General features: G+C 45.3%; 1 protein-coding gene across 2 annotated transcripts; it reads right to left on the bottom strand.

Moving 5' to 3' along the window:
* CAPRIN1 (cell cycle associated protein 1) lies at positions 1–25,234 on the bottom strand. 2 transcript variants are annotated; one of them, XM_073541786.1, is made up of 18 exons: positions 25,121–25,234; positions 22,778–22,918; positions 15,784–15,846; positions 15,575–15,661; positions 14,990–15,228; positions 13,513–13,595; positions 12,588–12,725; positions 11,312–11,364; positions 10,435–10,518; positions 8,783–8,941; positions 8,586–8,703; positions 8,441–8,493; positions 7,945–8,055; positions 7,712–7,861; positions 7,451–7,598; positions 7,155–7,349; positions 1,935–2,038; positions 1–628 (listed from the first exon to the last, which is right to left on the bottom strand). In XM_073541786.1, the coding sequence occupies exons 2-18, from the start codon at positions 22,916–22,918 to the stop codon at positions 539–541; spliced, it is 2,016 nt and encodes a 671-aa protein (XP_073397887.1). In that variant the 5' UTR covers positions 25,121–25,234; the 3' UTR covers positions 1–538. The 2 variants fall into 2 exon arrangements, with proteins under 2 accessions (XP_073397887.1, XP_073397886.1); XM_073541785.1 differs by lacking the exon at positions 25,121–25,234 and adding an exon at positions 24,904–25,093.
* Positions 25,235–25,752: the final 518 nt, after the last annotated feature.

Genomic DNA, 25,752 nt, shown 5'->3' with positions numbered 1-25,752 from the left:
TGCAGTTGACGTTAACACAACTTTATTTGAAACTCAAGCAACAATTCACAAGTTTGAAATTTTAATTTGGGGAGGGAGAATTGTAATAGCAGGGGTAAAAACAAGTTTTATTTAGTTTTTGCTTGCAAAAGATAAAAAAAAAAAAAAATATGAATGTACACAGCCCCATTTTTAGTTGGGGAAAAAAAAAAAAAAAAAATAGTAAAAGTTGAAGAAAAAAAATTAAGTTAAAACTTCAAGTTTTCAGGAGAGATTGTTAAAAACAAGAAAAAAAGAAAAAAAGCCAAGTCACTCTAGCAAAAGGCAAAGTTTGTGTTTAACCGAGTGCTAACTTGATGCTCAGTGGATTTCAATGGATCCTATACAAAAAAAGCAGAACGTCTCGCTCAGCACCCGAGCGGGCTTTAGAGTTACTACACCTCACACTAGATGCGGTGGGAGACTTGTGGTGGCCGACGTTATCTAGGCATGTTATTGTAGGGGGATAAAAGTTTCCTTCTGCTCCTCAGGCTTGCAACCGTGACAGCTGGAAGCTCTATTAGGAGTGCATCGCTTGAGAATTACCTCGAGGGGCGCCCCGAGGACCTCCTTGTCCATTGCCACGTTTAAAGTTTTGTTGGTAGCCATCCTAAAAAGGAGAAAGTTACAGCGGGGGTCAGTGTCATCGGGGTATAATGCAGGTGACAAGTTATGAAGACGCATCTTTCACTTAATTTTCTACAGAAACCTTTCCTACTATGCAAAATTTGTTTCTTCCATTGCTTCTGGCACTCCACTACATTCCAGCCTGACACAAATACTAGGCTAAAGGAAGTGTCAAACGGCCATATAGTTCAGATTAGGATCGCAACGTAGTGCTCGGACTGGCTGGCGGCTCTCCTGACAAGAGAATGACGGGTGCACAGAAACACGCTTTCACGCTCAAGTCGGGAGAGCCGCCAGCCAGTCTGAGCTCTGTGTTGCGATCCTCGCCTGAGTTATACGGCCGTCTGGCTCTTCCCTAAAGCGGAGATTCCTTTGCTCACCTGTGAGCGGTGGTAAAAATTGTACCATTGACTTTGACCCTATTAGAGTTTAGGGCTCGATTCGCAGGACGCGATCCCGCCAGCCTTGTCAGTAATCGATGGCCGCCCGAAAAACCACCTCCTTCCTGACGGCATCTGCAGCTCTTCTGACCTGGCATGACATTGCGCCATACTGGCTAATCGAAAGATTCATGCACGAAAGAAAGGGGTTCTCAGGGCTCCCATCTAGGGGCCACAGATCACTGATGTAGTCAACAGATCGGGTCTTGCAAACCGAGTCGCACAGTCTCTAGAAGGGATCTTTTAAAATGTTACTTCATTTTTGGGAGGGGGGGGGGGGGGGGGAGGAGAAGATTCTGCGATTTACTTTCACGTAAAGCTGGACACCCAAAAAAAAAAAAACAAAAAAAAAAAAAAACACCTCAACAAATCCCATTATAGTGAATAGGGATCTTGAGGTGTCATTTGTGTCCAAGTGACATCCCATTTTTTTCCCTGTTCCTATTAGGAAAAGTAGAATTTCTGACACTTGTGTGATATCAGCCTTGAAACGTTGCATTTTAAAGGTACATTGAAGTCTGTGTGGAAAAACTACCAGAGTAATAAAGCATCAGCTAAGGAGACAGCAAAGCAATTCTGCCCCGAAATAGACACGTGATGTGGATTTTTAACATTTACAAGATGTCAATTCTTTATATGGAATTCTTTGGAAAGTAGGTACGTTCTGCTCCAAATAAGCTGCACCAGATCTGCTACATGTGAACGTGTAAGTTGAAGTAGAAATGAAAAACGTAAAGTACAACATAAACATGCAGGCCGGATTCATACATCCACGTGCCACAGTACGGGTACGGACTGTTGGCCGCAGGTCTCCTGACCAGACATATATACTTAGGAATCTGCACTTACCCGCTGATAGTTGTTGGTATAATCCCGGGGAGAAGTGAACTGGGGCTGTGAATAACCGCTGTTTGGAGTGTTGGAGAAGGCAGGGCGGTAGCCATCATAACCTCCTGTTGGTGCGAAAGCCGAAAGGTTAAATGCAAATCTATAACAAGCGAGCATAATTGTGTGTGAATCCTGCCCTAAAGCTCCGGAGAGTAGAGAAAGCAAACGCCACACAAGGATTCACCGCAGATATCACCCTGCTGCTCCAATAACGGTGGTGCTGAAAATCCACACAATGCTGCAAGTTTTGCACATAAAAAGCAGAAAATTTCTGTGCATGTGAATGAAATCTGCAAAGTCTCATCAGCTTTGCCTGCTGGTGAGTTCGGCTATGGATTTTACATGCAAAAAGCCACCGATAAAATCCACAGCATTTTAGTTCAGTCTCAGGAGACATGGATATTACCCATGCTGCGTTTATATAGATGCACATTCAAATCTGGCGCCAAGAGACAATCACATGTCAGAACAATGTCAAACGCCAACACTTTTCTATAATAAATATTATTTCTATAGCGCCGACATATTCCGCAGCACTTTACAATTCAGAGGGGACTTGGACAATAGACATTACAGCATAACAATCACATAGATCATAACAGATACCAAGAGGAGTGAGGGCCCTGCTCACAAGCTTACAATCTATGAGGCAAAAGGGGAGACACGAAAGGTGGGTGGTAACAGTTGCCCTGATTGTATGGACCAGCCATAATGTTAAGTGTGTTAACAGTACAGACAGAGGGCTAATGGATGCATAAAGCATGTGGGAACATGATGCAGGGAACCTGGTTATGGTAAAACTTTTGGCTGTGCCACACAGGGATAGATTAGGTTAATGTGTTGAGGCGGTAGGCCAGTCTGAATAAATGCGTTTTCAGGGCTCGCTTAAAATTGTGGGGATTGGGGACTACTTGTATTGACCTGGGAAGTGCATTCCAAAGAATTGGCGCGGCACGTGTAAAGTCTTGGAGACGGGAGAGGGAGATTCTGATTGAGGATGCTAACCTCAGGTCATCAGCAGAACGGAGGGCGTGGGTAGGGTGGTATACTGAAACAATGGAGGAGATGTAAGGTGGTGCTGAGCTATGGAGGGCTTTGTGGGTGAGGGTAATAAGTTTATACTGAATTCTGGAGTGGATGGGTAGTCAGTGTAATGACTGGCACAAGGTAGAGGCGTCGGTGTAACTATTGGTGAGGAATATGATCCTGGCTGCAGCATTCAAGACAGATTGGAGAGGGGAGAGTTTGGTAAGAGGGAGACAGATTAGAAGAGAGTTACAATAGTCGAGACGAGAATGAATAAGAGAAACAGTAAGAGTTTTTGCAAAGTCAAAAGTAAGAAAAGGTCGATTTCTAGAAATGTTTTGAGGTGCAGATGACAAGAGCGAGCCAGCGATCGAATGTGGGGGGCAAAGGAAAGCTCGGAGTCAAGTATGACCCCAAGACAGCGGGCATGTTGCTGGGGAGTAATAGTGGAACCACACACAGAAATGGCAATGTCGGGTATAGGTACATTAGTAGTGGGAGGAAGCACAAGGAGTTCAGTCTTTGACAGGTTCAGTTTCAGATATAGTGAGGACATGATGTTAGACACAGTGTTTAAACAATCGCTGGTGTTTTCTAGAAAGGCTGGCGTGATGTCAGGAGAAGAAGCGTATAATTGGGTGTCAGCAGCATTGAGATGGTACTGGAAACCAAATCTACTGATTGTTTGACCAATAGGGGCAGTGTACAAGGAGAAGAGGAGGGGGCCTAGAACTGATCCTTGAGGAACCCCAACAGTAAGGGGAAGGTGAGAGGAGGAGCCAGCAAAAGATACAGTAAAGGAGCGGTCGGAGAGATAGGAGGAGAACCAGGAGAGAACGGTGTCCTTAAGGCCAATGGAACGGAGCATAGTGAGGAGGAGCTGATGATCCACAGTGTCGAATGCTGCAGAGAGATCCAAGAGAATTAGCATGGAGTAATGACCATTTGATTTAGCTGTTAGTAGATTAGAGACTTTAGTGAGCGCAGTTTCAGTAGAGTGTAAAGAGCGGAAACCGGATTGGAGAGGGTCGATAAGAGAGTTATCAAAGAGATAGCGGATAAGACAGGAGTGGACCAGGCGATCCAGGAGTTTAGAGATGAAGGGAAGATTAGAGACAGGTCTATAGTTAGCGGCACAGTTTTGGTCAAGAGATTTTTTTTTTTAAGTAGTGGATGTATGATGGCATGCTTAAATGAGGGAAAGATACCAGAAGAGAGAGGTTAAATATTTTAGTTAGGTGAGGGGTGACAGCAGGGGAAAGGGACTGGAGGAGATGCGACGGAAATGGGTCACTGGCGCAAGTGGTTGGGCGAGAAGATGCAAGGAGCCTGCTTACTTCTGTGACTGGTTCGAAATCAGAGAGTGAGCTAGATGCAGTGGGGGAGGGAGGACAGTGCATGGTATGAGATGATTGGGAGATCATTTCCTGTCGAATCTGGTCAATTTTTTCTTTGAAGTAATTGGCCAGATCGTCAGCTCGGAGCTCCGTGGTAGGGGCCTGTGCTCTTGGGTTGAGTAGAGAATGAAAAGTGTCAGACGTTTCGGGTTATTGGACAGTGAGGTGATGAGGGTGTTGAAATAGGTTTGTTTGGAGAGGTGAAGGGCAGTGTTGTATGTTCTAAGCATAAACTTATAATGGATGAAATCTTCGTGTAGATTGGATTTTCTCCACAGACGTTCGGCGCACCTGGAGCACCGCTGCAGGAAATGTGTTTGCAGGGTGTGCCAGGGTTGTCGCCGTCTGTGTTTTGTGTTCCATTTATAGCGGGTGCAAAATCATCCAGCGCACTTTGAAGTGTTTCATTGTAATGCTTCTGACATGTGATTGTCTCTTGTCACCAGATTTGAATGTCTGCATCTATATAACAGCAGCACGGGCAATAGCCACTTCTTCTGATACTCTGAATCGGTCAATGGTTTGACCTGTGGATCTGCGGTAGCTGTAGGCTCTGATGAGTCTTATATGTCTTTGCATTGTGGAATACTAGGCGAGTGCAAACTGAAATTAATTCTGAAACTTATTTATATAGCACCATTGGTTCCATGGTGCTGTAGATAAGGGGTTACATACAAATTACAGATATCACTTATAGTAAACAAACTAACAATCACAGACTGATACAGAGGGGAGAGGACCCTGCCCTTTCGGGCTTACATTCTACAGGATGGTGGGGAAGGAGACAGTAGGTTGGGGGGGTTGCAACAGCTCTAGTGATGGTGAGGCGGTAGCGGGGATCATTGCAGGCTGTAGGCTTTCAGGTTCCGTCTGAAGGATCTGAATGTGGTTGCTAGTCAGACATGTTGAGGCAGGGAATTCCAGAGGATGGGGGCTATTCGGGAGAAGTCTTGGAGGCGGTTGGGTGAGGAGCAAATAAGTGGAGAAGAGAAGGAGGACCGGAGATTACGTGATAAAAGATATATCGGGAGATTAGTTAAGAGACATATGGGGGAGACAGGTTATAGATGGCCTTATAGGTCAGTATTAGTAATTTGAACTGGATACGCTGAGGAAATGGGAACCAGTGAAGAGATTTGCAGAGGGGAGAAGCAGAGGAGAGAGATGAATTGGGCAGCAGAGTTAAGGATGGACTGGAGAGGTGCGAGGGTGGTAGCAGGCAGGCCACAGAAAAGGATGTTGCAGTAGTCAAGGGGGGAGATGAGGGCATGCACAAATATTTTAATAGATTGAGGGTTGAGGAAAGGACAGATTCTGGAAATATTTGAGCTGGAGGCGACAGGAGGTAGAAAGCTTGGATGTGCAGTTTGAAGGACAGGGCAGAGTCAAGGGTTACTCCGAGGCAACGGACTTCCAGTACGGGGGAAAGCATGATGTCGTTAATTGTGATAGATTAGGAAAGGAAGATCTGTGAGATGGAGGAAAGATGGAGAGTTCAAATTTGTCCACATTATGTTTGAGGAAGCGAACGGAGAAGGAGGATATGGCTGATAGACACTCGGGGATTCTGGACAGCAGAGAGGTGAAGAAGTCTGGGCCAGAGAGTTAGATCTGAGAGTCATCAGCATAAAAGAAGTACTGGAATCTGTGGGGCTTTATAAGTTGTCCCAGGTCAAGTGTATAGATTGAGAAGAGTAGGGGTCCTAGAACATAGCCTTGGGGGACTTCAATAGAGAGGGTGGGACAAGGAGGTAGTGTGGGAGTGGGAGACGCTGAATGTGCGGTTGGAGAGGTATGAGGAGATCCAGGCTAGGGTAAGGTCTCTGATGCCGAAGGAGGAGAGGATCTGTAGTAGGAGACAGTGGTCAACTGTGTCGAAAGCAGATCTAGGAACAGGTGTAGAGTATTGTCCATTTGCTTTGGCTGTAAGTAGATAGTTAGGAATTTTGGTCAAGGCTGTCTCAGTGGAGTGATGGGGGCGGAAACCAGATTTTAGATTGTCAGAGCAAGTTAGATGAGACGTGGGAGGAAAAGTTCAGCGTGGACGTGCTGCTCCAGGAGTTTGGAAGTGAATGGGAGCAGTGATATTGGGCGATAGCTGGACATAGCGGTTGGGTCGAGGGTTGGCTTTTTAAGGCTAGGCGTGATTGTAGCATGTTTGAAAGCAGAAGGGAAGGTACTGGATGTTAGTGATAGGTTGAAGAGGTAGGTTAGGGATTGGATAAGAACTGTGGTGAGGTTAGGGAGGAGGTGGGATGGGGTCGAATGCACAGGTTGTGAGGTGTGATTTGGAGAGGAAACAATTAAGCTCCCCTTCAGTGATGTTGGAGAGGGAGGTTATGGGGTTTGGGCATTGGTCGTGGTGGTTGAACAATGAAGACTTGCCTTGTTTGGTTGATCTTATTTTGAGGTGTGTGGCAAAGTCCTCAGCAGAGATAAGGGAGGTTGGAGGGGGCAGTGGTGGGAAGAGGAGGGGGTTAAGCTTTGAATAACTGTTTGGGGTTGTAAGATAGGGAAGCTACGAGGGTTGTGAAGTAGGCCTGTTTAGCAGAGGTGAGGGCAGATTTGAAAGCGAATGTTGTCTGTCTGAATGCAGTGAAGTCTTGAGAATTTGTTTTCTTCCAACGCAGCTATAAGACCCTATTTGCACTTTTCTCTCCTAGAGTGGTTCTGGGTCTGACATTTCTAGATACCGAATGCACCATAGCATCATTCGAGGATCAATACACCTCTGAAAAGAGGTTGTTTCCATACATACCTCTGAAACCATTAGATGGCCCTCTGTAGCCATTCATCAAGCCTCTGCTGCCACGCTGTCCGCCACGGGGCATCCCTCGGTTGTTGTAGAAGGGTTGACTGTTGCGAGGGAATCCAGCGTTTTGCTGTTGTGCCTGCTGATGCCCAGCAGAGGCTTGGTGAGACTGGTCCGATGCGGCATGGTAAGGGTTTACCACTACAACAAGCGAAGGAAGAGCAGTGAGCATCACTGTCTGCCTTATAGCCTGCAAATCTGTGCACGTACAGCTTTACATCTCCATTCACCTGAGCCGTTACCTGTTTGTAGCTGCTCTTGTTGAAGATCAGGTTGATCCACTTGATGCGGCTGGCCAGGAAAAGCTTGACTGTAACCAGCTTGGTACTGGTTCTGTTTCATAGTTTCTGCCTCATTCACAGGAGGGACAGGAGCATTCATATTAAATACCTAAAAGATGTGGAGGAACAAAACACAAAACACACAAAGCATTGTAGACTTTTGGATCAAGGAGCGGAAGGAATGATCCAAGCCATCAATCCCCTCCCATCATAATGACTTACAGTCTGCATGGACTGGAATGGAGCAGCATTCACATTGATACCACTGCTGTGCAGTGGCTTGTTGGACCCAGTCTGAAACACCTGAGGTTGGGAAGCAGCAGGAAGCGATGAGGAAGTCTGTGTTGGATCTGTACTTAAGGATAGCGATGCCTGTAAGCAAGACATGCCGATACAGAGAATGATCCTGGTAGGGTGGGGGGGCATTTGGATGATCTACAGTGGGTGGATGCTACCTGAATTTGCTCCAATGCATCTTTTGGGGACCTCTGTTCTGTGGGATGAGACGATTGGTACATCTGTGCAGAACTGGCGTAGCCTTCATTAGTGGAAGATACCATTGGGACCTCCAAAAAGCAGCAAGAGGATGTTCATATTAATATATGGTTCTAATGAACTCCTTAGCCATCAAAACTAAACATATAAATACGGCTGTCCCGCCGTGGAGGGATGAGGGACGCCGCTGAATCTGTGGGCCGTGCTCCTGTCCATTACACTGGTTTGTGGGCATTTTTAGGAGGGTGCACTGCAGATTCTATTAAATGGCAGCATGGACCTCCTGACTGCACTACAAGAGTCAGCCAGGAGGCTTCTCCTTGTGCACAGAAGAGGACAGACTGATTCTGGTCTGCACTTGCCATTTAGGAGGAGAATCTGCAGCGCTACGCATTAATGCCCTGTACCATATTTTCTACAGAAGGTGCACTTTAAACACTATTAACTGTATCCCACCTGTGTGCTATCTGGGACTTGGCTGGGTTGGGATAGTCTGGTCTCAGGGTGAACTAGAATAAGAAATAAAGGTTTATTTACACACTTGTACATTTATGTCCCCGGACATATTGAATGTTTTTTGATGACTGTAAGAAGTACTGACCTGTAATACCTGGCTGACAAACCATCTGTGGCAGATCCAGGCTCTGAGCTGGATTCATGGGTTGTGCAGACACAATGGCCGGGTCAATCGGTTGGTTGTCAAAGTCCAACATAGAGTCCTATGAAGACAGGAGGATGCAAGTGTCCAATATAAGTGATGTGTGGGAAGGTGAAAGGAGAAGGTGTCTTCTTACCAACCTGCATGAAATTGTATGGACCTTGCATTTGGGCCATCAGGTCCTGAACCCTTTGCCTTCGGACAATGGGATCAGGCTGAACTTGAGGGATAACATTTAGTGGGAGGGTCTCAGGATTCGGAGGGGATGCAGCCTGCTGTTGCTGGAGTGAGTTTAAAACCTTTAAAATTTAAAAGGGACAAATGTTATTAACTGCAGAAATAAAGCTGATCATGGTCTAGTAAAATAAAGTATCCCAAAAAGAAAAAACCTAACACCCATTTACTTTAAATTAAGCCTGCCACATTAACGTGCAGCGTGTCGTGTACACTCAGGAATCCAGGGGCTTATAATGTGCAGATGCATTTGTGAAAAAAATATACCAAGTTGCATTTTAACCCCTTTACGGCCCATGACGTACAGGTACATCATAGGTCGTCCCCCGCCTTTGATGTTGTTACAGCGCTGAGCCCACATTTTTTCCAGCACATGACAACTGATTTGCTCCCATCAACACCTCTGTCACGTGATCACATGGCACCAATGGGTTATCATGACATCTGGGGGTCTGCAAAGAATCTCATTATGAATTTATGCTACATTTAGTAGAGCTTCAGAATTTCACAGCTTCAGATCTCTTAAGGGAACTATTGAAGCAGGTAAAACAAAAAAAAAAAAAAAATAAACAAAAAAGTTCAAATCAACCCCCTTCTGTCCCATTCAAAAATAGAATTAAGAAAACTCACGTTTGTTATCGGTGCGCTCAGAAATATCTAATCTATCAAAATGTAAAATAAAGTAATCCGATTAGTAAATGGCATAATGACAAAACTAAAAAAGGCCCGCAGCAACATTGCAATAAAATGCGATTAAAAAAAAAAAAAAAAATTATATTTGCTCCAAGATGGTATCAAAAATGTCAGTTTGGCACACAAGAAAAAAAATTAGAGAATATATATATCTCCCCTCCACACAGTGCCAGAGTTTAAAAAAAAAAAAAAAAAAATAGTCAACGCTACTGTTCCTGGAAAATGGTGCCATTTCTTTTCCCTTACAAACTCTGTATTCTTTTTTCACCACTTGATTTAAAAAAAAAAATAAATAAATAAAAAGCTATACATGTTTGGCATCTATGAACTTGTAGTGACCAGGAGAATTCTAATGGCAGGTCAGTTTTACCATAAAGTGAACAAGGTAAATAGCAATGGTGTCATTCAAAAGTACAACTCATTCAGCAAAAATCCCTTGCACGGCCATATTGACTGAAGAATAAGAAAAACTTATGGCTCTGGGAAGAAGGGGAGAAGAAAAAAAAAAAAAAAGCAAAAACTGGAAGATTGCATGGTGGTGTAGGGGTTAAAAAAAAAACAAAACAAAAAAAAAAAAAAAAAAAAAAACCAAACACACAACTAAGTTACACAAAAAACACCAGCACATAGGCAAAGATGCTTTCCTGCCCATGCCACAGGTTAGTGCATTTGTTCTGTGGACTTGGCAGGTTGCCTGTGTGCTGGTGGTTTTTGTCTGGTGTAGGGGTTAATAGTGAGTGGGTTGCATAAAAAAAAAAAAAAAAAAAAATCAGAGGGAAACAACAAAAAAAAGAAAAAAAGAAAAAAAAACAAACCACTAAATACTTTTGAAAGCTTTGATGATTGAGTTAATAGTTGCACTTACTTCTACAGTTTCTACTGTCCAGTCATCAACTTGTTCCTTCTCACTGCTGAACTGGCTTTCTGCCATGAACTGTCTGTTCACAAACTGTAGGATATAAAAGGAAAGATGGCTCCACAAGCAAACTACATAGTCTGTCCGTGGACAGGAGGGGAAAAAAAAAAAAAAAAGTCTAAACCCACCCAGAAAAATCGCAACAAAAAAAGCATCAGACAAGCCCTCGCCCACAGTTCCAAGGATAGAAGAACTTTCACCAAACACAAGTGACTGATAACTTTACTCCACTGTTTTAATTCACAAGACAAAAACAAAGCAAAACCTTACAGGAGTCATGAGATTCTGTATATGATCATGCCTGTATGGGGACGCCGCGAATGTTCCACCACAGAACTGCATGCAAGAAAACCAGTGTTTTACAGTAGCAGCACATTGTAAAGCCTCATCCTCATGCTGCCGAAAAAAAAAATCTGAGCTGTACTCCATCTAAAGTCACAGAACCGGCACGTCCATTTATATGGGGGACTCTGGGATCCAGTTGCTTAGAGTCCGAGCAGTTTGAACACCAGCGATCAGACCAACCCCTTTAAGGTGGTTTCATTTAATGAAACCATGGAGCCGATATCTCCAGCAGGATAATATTTCACCCCCACCTGACCTGTAGGACCCATTGTCCAGGACAGCATTCTCAGTTGTGCAGACGTCAGCACAAATGTTATCGCTAGTGTTGTAAAGAAGGGTGGATGTACTGCAAGTTATCCAACAGCTGTAGTTTTAGCCAGTCTGGCAATTTTTTTCTCCCCAATAAGCTGTGACATGAGACTGCTCTTCCCGCAGCGCTGACCTACTACTGGTCTGAGAATCTCCGTGAAAAATGCCTTACCTCGGTGGACTCTACTTCAGTGGGCTCAGCATATTCCTCCACAGGTTCGGGTTCTAGGCGGAAGAAAAAATAAAATTATAATATATATATATATATATATATATATATATATATATATATAGAGAGAGAGAGAGAAAGAAAAATACAACTAAACACAAAGCTGATTAAGACTTCAATATTAGGCCATTTTGCAGCAATTTTGTGATAGTGTTGGGAAAGAAAGTGGCGGTACCGTTATATTACAGTGGTAGTCTCATCCTACAAAGTGGGGACAGATCGCCAACAATGGGTGTTACTCAGTGGTCAATGGGCCTCCTGGAACTGACTGCATGGTCGCCATGTAGTAATATACAGAGAGATGGTTGAAGTGCTACATCAGCTTAATTTTCGTGGGGACTCCAGAGGATGTCCGCCCTAATAAAAAGTGACGGAACACCAATGTCACTTTTTAAAACATATCATCCAAAGAAAAGTCTGCGATCACGCTATGTGATTGAAGACGGACAAAGTGTTAGGCCGTGTGCACACGCTGCGGATTTTGCTGCGGTTCCGCAGCGGTTTTGGCAGCTGCGGACCCGCAGCAGTTTCTACTGCGGTGTACAGTACCATGATTCCCTATGGGAATCAAAAACCGCAATGCAGACGGTGCGGAATTTTCCGAGCGGATTATCTGCGGTTTTCAATCCGCAGAAAGATTTGACATGTCAATTCTTTCTGCGGATTCTCCTGCGGTTTGCCATCTCCTCCATTGAGGAGATGAAAAACCGCAGAGCAATCCGCAGGTATTTTGACCTGCGGGTTTTACAAAATCCGCACCTAATCCGCAGCGTGTGCACACAGCCTAAGTGTGCAACATGTACTGTCCCTATTCCCCGTGCGGTGGGGACTCCCTGTTTGCACACCGACTAGATTCTCCTTTGAAAAAAATATTAAAAGGACAGAATACAAAGGAATCTTGACAGTAGGCGCATTACGTACTGTCAGGATTCAGTGGTCACTGAGTGATCCAGTTTCATTCACTATGGAGCTGATTGAGATCCCCAGGTACAATCCCATAGAGAATAAATTGAGAGGTGGTGCGTATGCCAAAGTTTACACACCCACAGATCAGAAACCTATCACCTGTCCACAGGTTGGGGAATAACCCTTTAAATACTCTACAAGTCAACCACTTATAAGCATTTATTCAAGAGATCTGCACCCATTAAACACCGTACAGCAATGCTCTACAGTAAGAGCATCTGGAATGGGAATGACAAGCAAGTCATGACAATACCAAGCTCGGGCGCTTGTTCTTCTGCAGGCGGCACTGCAAGGGCTTCCTCCTCCTCGCAGAGCCCATTCTGGTGATTCTGGGGGCTATCAAAATATCCACTCTGAAGAGCTCGATCCAGGAGTTCATGCAGTACTTTATCTAGAACAAAAGAGACGAGATCTTATCAGTCGTAAATACACAAGGAATAAAAACGTCACATTTCCATAAGCAAACTGAGGCCAAGAAACACTGACGCAAAGTCATCTTGCTCATTACACATTGTTATTTTATAAGGTGCAAATCTACATGACTGTATTGTAACCGGAATCCTTTACCCACATTATGGCTGCCACAAGTTTGGAGTGACGAGACCCACAGTTAGGCTGGAAATTACACTTTTAATAAAAAAAGGAAATTACAGCCTACATACAGAAAGCCTAAATACTCTCGCTTTCAGAAGGCACGCAAGAAGGGCCCGAAGTTAGGTGTGCTCAGATGCCGCTTGTGGATGACTATCAGCAGGTGACTGCCATGTGCGTGCATGACTGGCAAGCATCGGTCGTGCATCCTAGGCAAATGATTAGATGGGTGCACGATACGTGCATCGACATCACTGTCGCTCGTCTCCTGATGCAGAAGCGAGCGACCACTTGAGAACCCCCTGTCACAGATCAGTTTCAGAGGTGAAGGCCTAGTTCTTGCAAACTTATTGCAGCTTCTAGTCAGATTTCTAGAAAGAGGTCACATTGTATGCATCAGCAGCAATAAACCTGCTGAGAGAGCAGAAGCCGGCACAGAGCCTGGGTCACTGCTGACTAAGGAAGAGCCAGAACAGGCAATGCAGCAAGCATTATAGACGGTGCTCTCCGGTACAGATCATGCAGCGGCTCAGCCCATGGACATTTCTGGAGGAGGCTCCGACTTATAGGATTTACACAAGCCTTACATGTGGTTCCACACACGGCCTTGTCTTTCCCTTCTAGGACGTCCCACAAGTGAATGGAAGCCTGTTCATACTGCTCATTCAACCTAATGAATAAAAAAAGAGAAAAGGTTTCAGATTTGCCCCATTTGGTATCAGAATGCAACAGACTCACACCTGAAGTAATGGCAGCCGCAGTACAGGGAGAAGGACACGTTATATGCAGCATTCATCTAGACCCTAAATATACCATGCAAATGTACGGAGCTGATGAAGGCCTTGACAGTTCCATGATCCAGCCCCAACCAGGAGCCAGAGTTTCTATGTGAATCCATCACCCCCAATTTACCAGCTCCCTTTTAGCAATGTCTTGTCTGCGTCCACACAACATTGCCACTTCGGATGGTGCAGAATTCCTGCAGATGTCCGCCCTTTCATTGCAAAGGTCTCAAATCTGCATTAATTGATCTCAAACTTGTAGTGAGAATTTAATAAAATCTCATCTGCAATGCTGGAGCTACAGAACGACTACAAATTTTTCCACTAGAAAAATTGACTGTACATTCACCTTGGACACCTAGCAGCTAGTCTTTCCGAATACCCTCAAAGCCTAGCAGATAGGAGTCTAAGGCTATGTTCACACTAGGCTTTTTTTTCTGCAGTAAAACCTGCAATCTTGGCAGAAAAGCAGCGAAAAAAATGCAAATGCAGATTTGGGAGCATTTTTTTGCTGCGTTATTCAGGATCTCAAAGTTCAGCTTTGCTTTCACCACAGAAGCATGAACACGGGTCACCAATGCAAGACGAATGTTAATGAAAATACATACAAATGTAACAGCTGAGGGAGGTGAATTGGTCTGAAATAATTTACCCAAGACACTAGCAGTGCATTGAGTCTGTAGGACACTAACTTTCACACTTTGATCTGCAATTGATTTGCTCAGGCATTGATCAATCTCACACCTTGGTCAGCCAATGTTTGCTTTATATGCATCACCAATTTTAAATTCAACTGTACTAATCCCAACTGCCATCTCAGGTGCCCAAGACAAGATGGCAAACCGGGGGGGAATGGGTTTCACATACTGCTGAAAAACCTGATACCTGCATTTTTTTCAGTGTTTTTTTTTTGTTTTTTTTCACCACCCATTGCTTTCAATAGGTGAAAAAAATGCCGAAATAAGGGACATGCTCTGTTGTGAAAAAAAAACAAAAAAAAACAAAAACCCATGCAAACCAAAAAATACTCAGGGCTATAAAACAAGGTGTGTATGAGATTTCTGAAATATCAGACTTTGCAGATACTGTAAATTGCAGCTGAAAATTAGCATTAAAAAACGCCTAGTGCGAACATAGCCTAAGGGGTTGTGCAAGATTTGAAAATCACAGCAGCTTTCCGCTAGAAAACTAGACAACACCTACCCTTGGGCTGTGCCATCAGTATCTGAGAAACCCTTTAAGGCCATTTAGCCTGTGATCAACATTCGATGTATATTTTTACCTTATCGTTGGGTCCCGATCAGGCTCCACCAGCTTGTAAAACTCATCCAATACAGTAAGTTCTTCTTCGGACAAGATAGGAACGCCGTTTAAGCCTTGCTTCAAGTCGTTGCGGACCTCCTCGTCTCCGAGCTTATCCAAGATGAACTGGAGCTCTAGAACGGTTTTTAATCGTTTCTGTTCCGCTTCTTCACGCATGAGCTGCTCCCGACGACTCGTCTTTTTGAGAGTTTTTTGAATCTACAATGGTTAGTGTACTAATTACCATAAACTATAAGTAGTCTGCAAGAAGCCGGAAGGCAAAATAAATCCCCACTTGAGGGGTCAGATGCATTTTTGCCTCCGTATTGCAGTCATAAGTCCCGACCTGAAGCAACAGCATCGCAGACCCTATGATACGGTCAGACTGGATCACAAAAAGTTGCAGTCGGGCTGGAACACGGATGATAAAATGCCCCCAGATAATGGCTGAGGAGGTCACATCTAGTAAATCTAAGTTTCGACGTGCGGTGATTAAAGACTAGACAAAAAGCTTAAAAATAAATTAAATAAGTAATAGCGGGGTCTGGAGGTATCAACTACTTACATCTTGGCCCAAGGCCATGAAACTTTTTTGAAGTTCACGAGCAAATTCCATGTTTGTTACAACCTCTTGATATTTCGCCACCGCATCCTTAAAAAGGAATAATGAAAAGAAAAAGACGTAAAGACTCCTAATGCAACTTTCTGCTGAAGCAGCAAAAAACCAGATGGCGCCACTATCAAATAAAAATCAGAGGTTCATTCTGTAATTACCAGTTGGTCCTGATTCAGCCGTTCTCCTTTGTTCATTCGATCCCGGTAGTCATCCAACTTGCCCTGCAAGAGACAATCTATAATTATAGAGGATGCCCAGTCAAGACTTTAATTGCAGGTGATAGGTGTGCAGGAGGGTCCCATACTGAACACGACCAATAATGTTAAACATTGCATCACTTTAGCCAAATTTTTCCTGTACATGACCGTGCCAGTCTCCTGGAATCACCAAACCCAGACTCCATCAGACGCAGATAGAGAAGTGCGATGCGTCACTGCACAGAACACGTCTCCTCCAGCATTGTGCTTGGTGATGTACGTCTGTGTGCAGCTGCTCGGCCATGAACCTCCCAGCGGGGACGCAAGTGTTTGTGCTGATACCAGAGGAGGTCTGGTCTCATGGAGACAGCAGAGCGGTGGTGACTTTTTGGCCCTCTGCTCCTCAGCACCCGGACCCCCGCTTTGTAACGTTATGGGGGTCTTTGCTTCGTGGCCGACTTGCTGCTGTTCTTTACACTTCTACATAATATCCCTCACAGATGACGGAGGAAGAAACGTCATGGACAGACTTGTTACACCGGTGGTTCCTATTAAAGGATCGCACTGGTATCAGGGGCCAGATGTAATAAACCAGAATTCAATGATGAGGAGGTGTGACCCAATACTGTCCTCCATACAGTGCATGTTGTGTGGGTACAATGACAGGTCTAGTATATACAAGAGAACATGTGAGGTTAGGAGAAATAAAAAAAAAAAAAAAAAAAAAAAGGAAATTTGGCAAAAAAAATTTGAAATTTTTGCACTTTCAAACAATTTTTGCACCCTTAAATCGAAGAGTCATATCACACAAAGTGGTTAATAAACAACATTTCCCACATGTCAACTTTACATCAGTACAATTTTGGAAACAATTGTTTTTTGTTAGGACGTTATAATGGTTAAATGTTCACTAGCGAGTTTATTTTTTATTTTTTTTTTTTTTGGGACCACCTCACATTTGAAGTCACTTTGAGAGGTCTATATAGCAGAAAATACCCAAAAGTGACATCATTCTAAAAACCGCACCCCTCAAGGTGCTCAAAACCACATTCAAGAAGTTTATTAACCCATCAGGTGCTTTACGAGAACTAAAGTAATGTGAAAGGGAAGAAAAAAAAAAAAAAAAAATATGGACATTTTACTATTTTCACAAAAAATTACTTTGGAACCAATATTTTTTTATTTTCACAAAGGTGTAAGGAGAAAATGGATCACAAAATTTGTTGCACTGTTTGGGCGCATGATAGGCTCAGAAGGGAGGGAGCACCGTTTGACTTTTTGAAAGCTAAATTGGTTAGAATCAATGGTGGCACCATGTTGCGTTTGGAGACCCCCTGATGTACCTAAACAGTGGAACACCTCTCCGCCACCCAATTGTAACCCTACCCTAATGGAAATATACTTTTTTTTTTAATTTTATTATTTTTATCTTACCAACAGGGTGGTAAAGAGGGTTTGATTTACCAGTTTTTTTTTTCTTCTTATTTTGATCACTGTGGTGGGGTCTATCACAGTGGGTCAAAACTGAACCAACAGGAAAAACTTCCTATTGCCGGCCTGACATTTTCTCCCGAATAAGATGCCGGAGGCCCAGGGGACTTCACTGGGGGTTGCGAACAGGGGACCCCATTTCTTTCTCCTCTGATGTGCGATCACATCAAAAGGAGAAATTAAATGGGAATATTAGACTTTCTTGTGGTCCCCATTATACCATTAATAACAGCAATCACAACACCGGAGTCAGTGAAAACCGCCCCGAATCATGTTCTCTGGGGTCGGTTTTTACATCAGAGGAGAGAGAAAAAGTCCCTGATGCACCCCCCCCCCCCCCATCCAGAGTCACTGCAACCTCCCTGTGAAGCCCCCCAGCTGCTGACTTCTTCTGGGAAGAAAATGGAGGGTGCATGCACAGTTCGCCAGCAGAGCTCGGCCGGCACTCGGCAAGAATACGAGGCCTTGCCTATTGGTTCATTTTGATCACTGTGATAGGGTCCATTACAGGGATGAAGAAAAAAAAAAAAAAAAAAAAAAAAATAGTAAATCAGACCCCCCTCCCCCCTTTATCACCCCATTAGTTAAGGAAAAAAAAAAAAAAAAAAAATGTTATTTCCATTTAACCCCCCACCCGGGTTGGGGCTAAAGTTAGGGTTGGGATTAGGGGTGTGTTGAGGTCAAGAGTTAGAATGGGGGGGGGGTGTCTCAGAACTCAACATGGCGCCACCATAGACTCCAGCCAATTTTGCATGCATTTTGCATGCGCCCAAACAGTGGCCTTCCCCCACATACGGGGTATTGGTGTACTCAGGAGAAGTTGCACTACAGATTGTGGTCCATTTTCTCCTGATACTCTTGTGCAAAGAGTAAAATGTTCATTTTTTCCTTCAACATTGCTTTAGTTCTTGTGAAGCATATGAAGGGTTAATAAACTTCTTGAATGTGGTTTTGCGCACCTTGAGGGGTGCAGTTTTTAGAATGGTGGCACTTTTGGCTATTTTCTGTTATATTTACCCCTCAAACTCACTTAAAATGTGAGGTGGTCCCTAAGAAAAAAAAAAAAAAAAAATTTTTCGTAAATTTTGTTGGAAAAATGAGAAATCGCTGTCTCAACTTTTAACCCTTATAACGTCCTAAAAAAAAAAAAAAAAATTACCTTTCCAAAATTGTGCTGATGTAAAGTAGACGTGTGGGAAGTGTTCTTTATTAACTATTTTGTGTGACACCACTCTGATTTAAGGGCACAAAAGTGAACAGTTTGAAAATGCAAAAATTGTCACAATTTTTTGCCAAATTTCCATTTTGTTCATAGAATAAACGCAAGTCATATCGAAGAAGTGTTACCACTAACATGAAGTACAATATGTCAAAAAAAAAATAAAAATAAATAAATAAATAAATAAATCTCAGAATCAGTTGAAGCGTTCCAGAGCTATAACCTCATAAAGTGACAGTGGTCAGAATTGTAAAAATTGGCCCGGTCATTAAGTACAAAAACTGGCCCTGTCACTAAGGGGTTAATCAATGAGAGTCCAACAAAAAGGGATTGAGTGCTCCCCGTCCTCACCCCAATGCAAGACTGCAGCCGGGCGTTGCATGGAGCGCAGGTTCAGAACCGAGTGTACAACATGGATCCCAGCGGATCGACCGCCAACAATTCCAACCGTTGTCATCTATCCTGTGACAACCAGAAGACCCCTTTATTCCGTTAGAGCAAACGGACGTAACTGTGCGTCTGTGCGGGGGGCTCAGGAGCTGCGATCCCTCCTCATGCAGCAGATGCCAGCACCCGGATCTGAGGGCAGAGCTCTGCTCGCTGCCGCCTGTCATTACAAAGGAGTGTGCACAGCGACCCAGCCAGGGGCCTAGTGAAGCCCGCACCCCCGCACGGATCCCACCTAGGTCCTATTTTGAAGCTTTGCGACAGTCTGGGCTTCCTGGGAGAACTGCAGTATATAGAACAATAAACATGAATGTGGAGACCACAAAAATACGACCAAAAGATCCTTTATCATCATATATATATTTATATATTGCCCCCTGAGGAAGGAGCAAACGGCTCCGAAACGCGCGTTGGGGTGACACCTAGACCACCTGGTCATTTGAGGATCTTGTTGAGGTAATGTTGGTTTGGGGTTTTTTAACCCCTTTTGGATGGGTAATAGTCAAGCCCTCTGGTGTGAAGGATTTCTTTCCCTGTTAATTAGTATGTGGGCTTATGGCAACAGTTGGTATGAGGTCTATTTGAGCACACCATATGTTATAGGCAGTACATGAGGACATGGTGGCTCTTTCTATATGCATAATTATAGACATTCATCTACATCCGGCACCTCTTTTTGAGGTGATATAGGCTTCTTTGGTGTAGCTCTGCCATATACTTTTAATCTTGGCCTCTGTTTCCCTTTAATATACTAAATGCCTCTTGAATAATAGATTTGTATATCTTTCTACCTTTCCTCTGTGGCTGGTGGTGGTCCAGGGTGTCTTTAGGCACTGCCTGCACTTTAGTCTGCAATTTGCACATGTCCGCCTTCTTGTCCTTTTGTGTCCTTTCTAATAAAGAAATATATATATGATGATAAAGGATCTTTTGGTCGTATTTTTGTGGTCTCCACATTCATGTTTAATGTATAGCAGCGACTGATCCATGATTGTTCTATACCTGAGCACCAGTGTGTTATGATTTTACATATAAAATGCTCATATATACCTTGGTTATTGTATTTAGTATATAGAACAAGCAGAGATATATTCACCCACAGTGGGTAAGAAAAAACCCACACACACCCCTAAGAGGAAGGGTTAAACCGTGTGCTAGAGGTCTGGAGACGAGCCGCGGAGCTGAGTCAGCGCAGACCCCTCAGCCTCGGGATCTCCGCAGTCCTTACACACCTTTGTTGTAAAGGTCTGACAAGATATTCAGGAGGAGACCTATGCAAATCAGGCAGGGGGAGTCCTGGGGGAGCAGCCATGCACTTGAACTCCTCTTTGCCCCGCCCCCAGCGCACCTCCAGCCTGATTTGCATATGACTTCTCCTGGATTTCTGGTGACAGATGAGTCTCTACAAGGAAGGGAAGGGGTCACTGTTATTGGGAACAGACGCCAGGATCATGGCTGCCGTACGGAAAACTCACTGACAGAAACCAAGACACACAAAGGAAAAAAAGCTTCATCTGCTCCTTACACCCAAAGCTCTGGTGGTAACTAAGGGGTTAAACGTCCTCGTTCGCCCCTAGCAACCACCCTCCTGCCGCAAAGTGAACGCGCCATGGTTGCCAGGAACCTCGGTGCGGCATTAACCCCCACCCCCCGTGCGCGCTCGGACTCGCGGGGCATGCCGGGAGCTGTAGTCCCCAGTATCCCCCCCTCTTCAGCCGAGCACCCAGGGACCCGCGGCGTCAGCATCACATCCGGCCGGGACACAATGAGGCCGCGGACGCTCCTCCCCCTCCGCGCCTGACACTGGGAGCCGCCATGTTTCCCCCGCGGCCTACTCCATGTGCGGCGCCCGGGAGCTGCGGAACACAAAGAGCCGTGCGGCCTCCCAGCATGCCTCACAGCGCCGGCTAGGCATGCCGGGAGTTGTAGTGCCGCCGGCAGCTCTCTGCCACTCCTGGCGCTTTAACTCCTCTCTTCCTTTATGAACTACAAGCCCCCCTAGAAGGGGTTAAAAACCAGCTTTTTTTTTTGGGGGGGGGGGGGGAACAGCATGGGAACATTATGGTGGAGCTAGAGGCCAACTAAGGGTTAATGGCGGCTTACTGGGAACGTGACAGAAGGAAACAGATGATGTCTAAGATCCCCCCCCCATAGTAGGAGTGATGAGGTCACATGACAGCGACAGCCAATCACCGGCCTCCATGGAGAAGAGGTCATGTGATCACCACAGCCAGCAATTGGCTGCAACAGACACCTGTCACGCTGTTTTCTCACGCCGTGCTCCGCCCCAGGGTGGTGCAGTAAAGGTACTGTCACACTTAGCGATCCCGACCAGCGATATGACGCGGTCAGGATCGCTGGTACATCGCTAAGTGGTCGCTAGTGCGCTGCCACACAGGCAGATCTCACCAGCGACATCGCAGAGGTCGGGGGTCGTTACTTACCTGTCAGACGAGGCGATGAAGACGTCCTCCCCCCGGCTCCACGCATCGCTCGTCACCACAGCAGGAAGCAGACGAGAAACAGTCCAGGACGTTCTCGCGCGAGGAGCAGCGGGGGAGCCGGTCGGAGGCGAGTATCACACAGTGATATCGCTAGCAATATCGCTGCAACGTCACAAGACCAGTGACGTTATAGCGATATTGCTAGCGATCTCGCTCAGTGTGACAGGCCCTTTAGTGGCCATTAGCCCCAGGAGGTAGCAACGCAGAACTGCACTTTATTCTTACTGTCAGGTTTCCCTGCGGACGGCAGCAGCTGCCATAACTCCCATCGGCCGAAATCTGTGCAATATTGGGAGTTGTAGCTCAGTAACAGCGCAGGGGAAATCCCACTCTCTGTGCCAGCATCGGGGGGTCCAGCAGGGGCGTCCGCTCCGCTCTCAGGTTTTATTGTAGCCGATATGGGCGGCAGGTGAAGCTGCCCATCCAGGACCAACACGCAGCAACGGCTAACGGGGCGAGGTGCGATACGCCCGGGGGTCACCACAAACCAGCAGCACAAGACGGTGGATACGGATGTGTCAGATCCTGTACAAGACTACAACTCCCAGCATGGCCGGGCAATTTCACAACAACATAGAGCCACAGATTAAAGAAGATCATTGCTCCAGGGGAGAATGTCCAAAGCAACGCCTGGATAGGGGGCAACCAGAGACCCTGGTAGAGGAGAGGCCAGTACACAGGTCAGGGGCCCAAGACAAAAAAATTAGCACCTAGCACCCTCCATGCAGAGACCCCTCATACAAGCGTCCGTGTGGCAGGCACAGATTAGCATCTGTATGCCAACCATAAGCCAAGGACCCAGTGTGTACAAACCCTAAAGCGCAGGCGTTGTGCTGCTGTGTGAATGGCGCCTCAGACACCAGTCTAACCCAGTAGGCAAGTGCATATATAGAAGCGTCATACGGCTCCTTTTACAGCCTCCGCTGTGGCCCCCGACTATTAGGCACAGGCCAGCGCAGATTGGAGATGGCCGAGAGTCTACAATAGGGCCGAGAGTCTACAATAGGGCAGCAAACCTGATCCAGGGGCTGAAAATGCTGCAAAAGTGCAACAGACACGACGCACCAGAGAATAACAGACATTTCCAAGGAGGCAAAGAGCAGTTAGAATTGCAGTCACACGACAAGGATTATGTTATGCCACCTGGAGGGCGAGTGACAGGCACACAAATCCCAGAGGCCACCAGGCACTGATCTGGTCCAGCCAGGCACTACAAACTGAAAATAACACTCCACTAAGTCATCATGCACATAAATAATACACAACCGCGGCCTCCGCCATGAAAAGTGCAAACCTTCTTCTTTTCCAGGTTACGGATCTTCTTGTCCAGGACCACCAGGATCTGTTTCATGGCCTCACTCTGTACGTTCCCAGTACCAGTCGCTGCTGCCTCGCCGGAGCCCGGCACAGCCTTGCTGCTTGTGGCTGAGGGCATCTGAAGAAAAAGGAAAAGATAGATTAGCATCCATCACAGCAAATACAACCACTGCAGCAGGTTACTAAAGATTTGGAACCACCTGACAAAAACAGGCGAACGTACCCCTTTGGTGGCATTCACACTCAGAAAAAAAAAAAAAAAAGCAAAATTGCATTAACAACGTGCGAGCGCAGATACGGATAAAGCCAAGTGCAGGGTTCTGTCAACATTGGATAAATCTGCGCATCTGTAGGGATGACACCAGATAGAGCCAAACAGAAGCCGGTCTGCTTTAGGCTATATGCACACGCTGCGGATTGGCATCTGCGGAACCGCGGGTAAAGTGAAATGCGGTTTTACCTGCGGATTGGCCAGTGGTTTATTACCTCTACAATAGAGGAGATGGTAAACCGCAACAGAATCCGCAGAAAAGAATTGACATGTCATTTCTTTCTGCGGATTCAAAACCGCAGCTTTTCCGCAGTTAAAAATCCGCAGCGTGTGCACAGCAGAATGTAAAACCCATAGGATAACATGCTACTATACACTGTCTGCAGAACTGCTGCAGATCCGCAGCGGCCAAAACTGCAGCGTGTGCACATAGCTTTATATTCAGCACCAGCTCATAAACAGAAGCCGCAGCGTGGGCGGAGGTAGAGGGCGCTGCCATCCACCAGTGTGTACAAGGCTAGACATCTGTGGTTGGCCTCAGAGGTTTTGGGTGTTTTTTTTAACATGGTCTTGAAGAAGATTCTGTTTCAAAATCCACAAAAAAAAAAAAAAAAACTTCACGTGACCCCGGCTTCCATGTTGGCCACAGAATGACAATGCTGCAGATCAATTGTCCCGATTTCCACTTGGAAAACCCACAAGATGAAAACGACCCCCCCGAGGGCAGATCATCAGTCAGTCGGTGCATCACATTCTGCGGCAGATGTCGCGGTAAGGAGATCACATATTTGCATCCAGTCTACATTCTGCAGAGGCAAAATCCACAGCAGGGTTTTCCGTGGACAAACTATCGAGTTTTGCTCCTTTTCAACATGGCCAAATTTTTGGTTAAATGTGAGTCGGGGGAGGGGACCAACACCCCTCAGTCACCAGATCTTCCAGACCCATAGTGATCATTTATTGTCAGGGGGGAATTTAAAGCCACATATAAGTGACATTAAAGTTGGCCGAGCCCGAGTATAGAGGGGTCCTCTCTCTCTCTAGATGGCAAAGGGGACAAAGATCCAGGTGATGTCCTGGTTGGATTTCTAATGATCCTATTAATCTTCAGGATATAAGAAACTTATGACAGCGGCCGAAGGATAGACGGCACAGGGCAGCCGGGAATGACAGCTGTCAGCCAGCCGACCCCTTGTATGAAAATACACGGACCAGATGGCACGGTAGTAGTTACTACCCGGCAGCTCACGGTCACAGAAAATACATAGGTGGGGGGGATTCAATGCTTAATAGGACCCCCTTCTTATTAAATAATATTTAGTTAGTTTACTAGGAGCAGAGTTTTACATAAAAAACAGTTTAAAAAAAAAAAATATATAGTATATTTATTAATAAAAGTCAGATAAGCCACAAAAGACACCAGAGTTTACTTGCAATTAGTTATGAAAAAAAAAAAAAAAAATCTTTACATTTAAAGACATATTTTTATAATATAGAAATATATAATACTCTTATAAATTAATAACATTTAATTATAATATTTAATTAAAACACAAAATTTATATTATAAAGAAAATAATTGTTCTAGGCCCTCCCCCCAACAAGGGATGTGTTAGGGCCCCCACACACTGGAGGAGAGGTCACTGATCACTGGACGTCCACCGCACCTCATAATTCAAAAATATGGTGTTGTGTCCATCCGCCGATGGAGAAAATAATCCCCCTCACGTCCCCATTCTCCCTCCACACATCACTATCACACCGCCCGGAGCACCGGAAACACGGCGGTGCTTTCGCCCTCAGACTGTGCCGCCATCACCCTCCCTCCCCACCTTTCAGGGTCTCCGCGGTGTGTCGGTCACGGGGCCTGAGCGCTGGTCGCGGTGTGAGGTTGAGAGAGGAGTCGCCGCCGCCACTGCCGCCTCACCGAGCTAATGAGGCCGAAAGGCAGGAAGCGGAGGGATTTACACAGCCGGGGGCCTGATGGAGAGGCTGCCTCCACGCGTGCCTGAAGTGTGTGAAGCGGTACGTGGAGTTTGTGGCCCCTACCGTCCGCGCCGTGTGACGCTCCGGAGACGCCGCTCTGACACTAGAGGTAAGGGGGATGGATCTGACTGAAAGCGTGAAAGGAAGTGTCAGGCGCCGAGAGGGGAGCCCAAGCGGACAATGGAGGCGACAGGGAGGGCCTGAGAGAAGGGGCGAGGTTTATAACTGCGAAAGAGGCGGGGTTATGATAATAGATACCTAGAAGCCACGCCCTCTTTTTTAAAGGGCCAGCGCTTCAGTTGCTTTGCACTTTTTCTTCCTGGAATTTTATATCTTTCTGAGATCCAGAACATTTTTTTTTTTTATTTCTCTGGAGATTTCTGAGGACTTTTTTGTTAGATGGCAATACTATATATATATTTTTTATTTTATTTTTACTGGGGGTCACTTACATTTTTTCTTTGCTATATATACAGTACAGACCAAAAGTTTGGACACACCTTCTTATTCAAAGAGTTTTCTTTATTTTCGTCCAAGAAGTATCATTTCTCCTTGCGGAGAATGACATGCTAAGCATGCCGAGATGAGGAGACCTAAAGCCGCAATGCTCCTCTGGGAAAAATGCTAATTATGCAAATTGTCTCTCTGAAGAGACAATTTACATAATTACTTTATTTCATGACTATGAAAGTTGT

This window comes from Dendrobates tinctorius, unplaced genomic scaffold (assembly GCF_039654945.1).
Source record: "Dendrobates tinctorius isolate UK_male_01 unplaced genomic scaffold, ASM3965494v1 ptg000124l, whole genome shotgun sequence".
Classification (NCBI taxonomy): Eukaryota; Metazoa; Chordata; class Amphibia; order Anura; family Dendrobatidae; genus Dendrobates; species Dendrobates tinctorius.
Note: the sequence above shows the minus strand (reverse complement) of the source record. Positions and strands in the feature narration are given on the sequence as shown.

What these genes read in the sequence shown, in the direction of transcription:
- CAPRIN1 (XM_073541786.1), bottom strand. Translation starts at nt 22,918, where the DNA reads ATGCCCTCAGCCACAAGCAGCAAGGCTGTGCCGGGCTCCGGCGAGGCA. An exon ending in GATCGGGACCCAACGATAAG is followed by an intron (nt 13,596 to 14,989) that starts GTAAAAATATAC and finishes TTTATTCATTAG; the next exon opens with GTTGAATGAGCAGTATGAAC. An exon ending in AGAACAAGCGCCCGAGCTTG is followed by an intron (nt 11,365 to 12,587) that starts GTATTGTCATGA and finishes TCTTCCGCCTAG; the next exon opens with AACCCGAACCTGTGGAGGAA.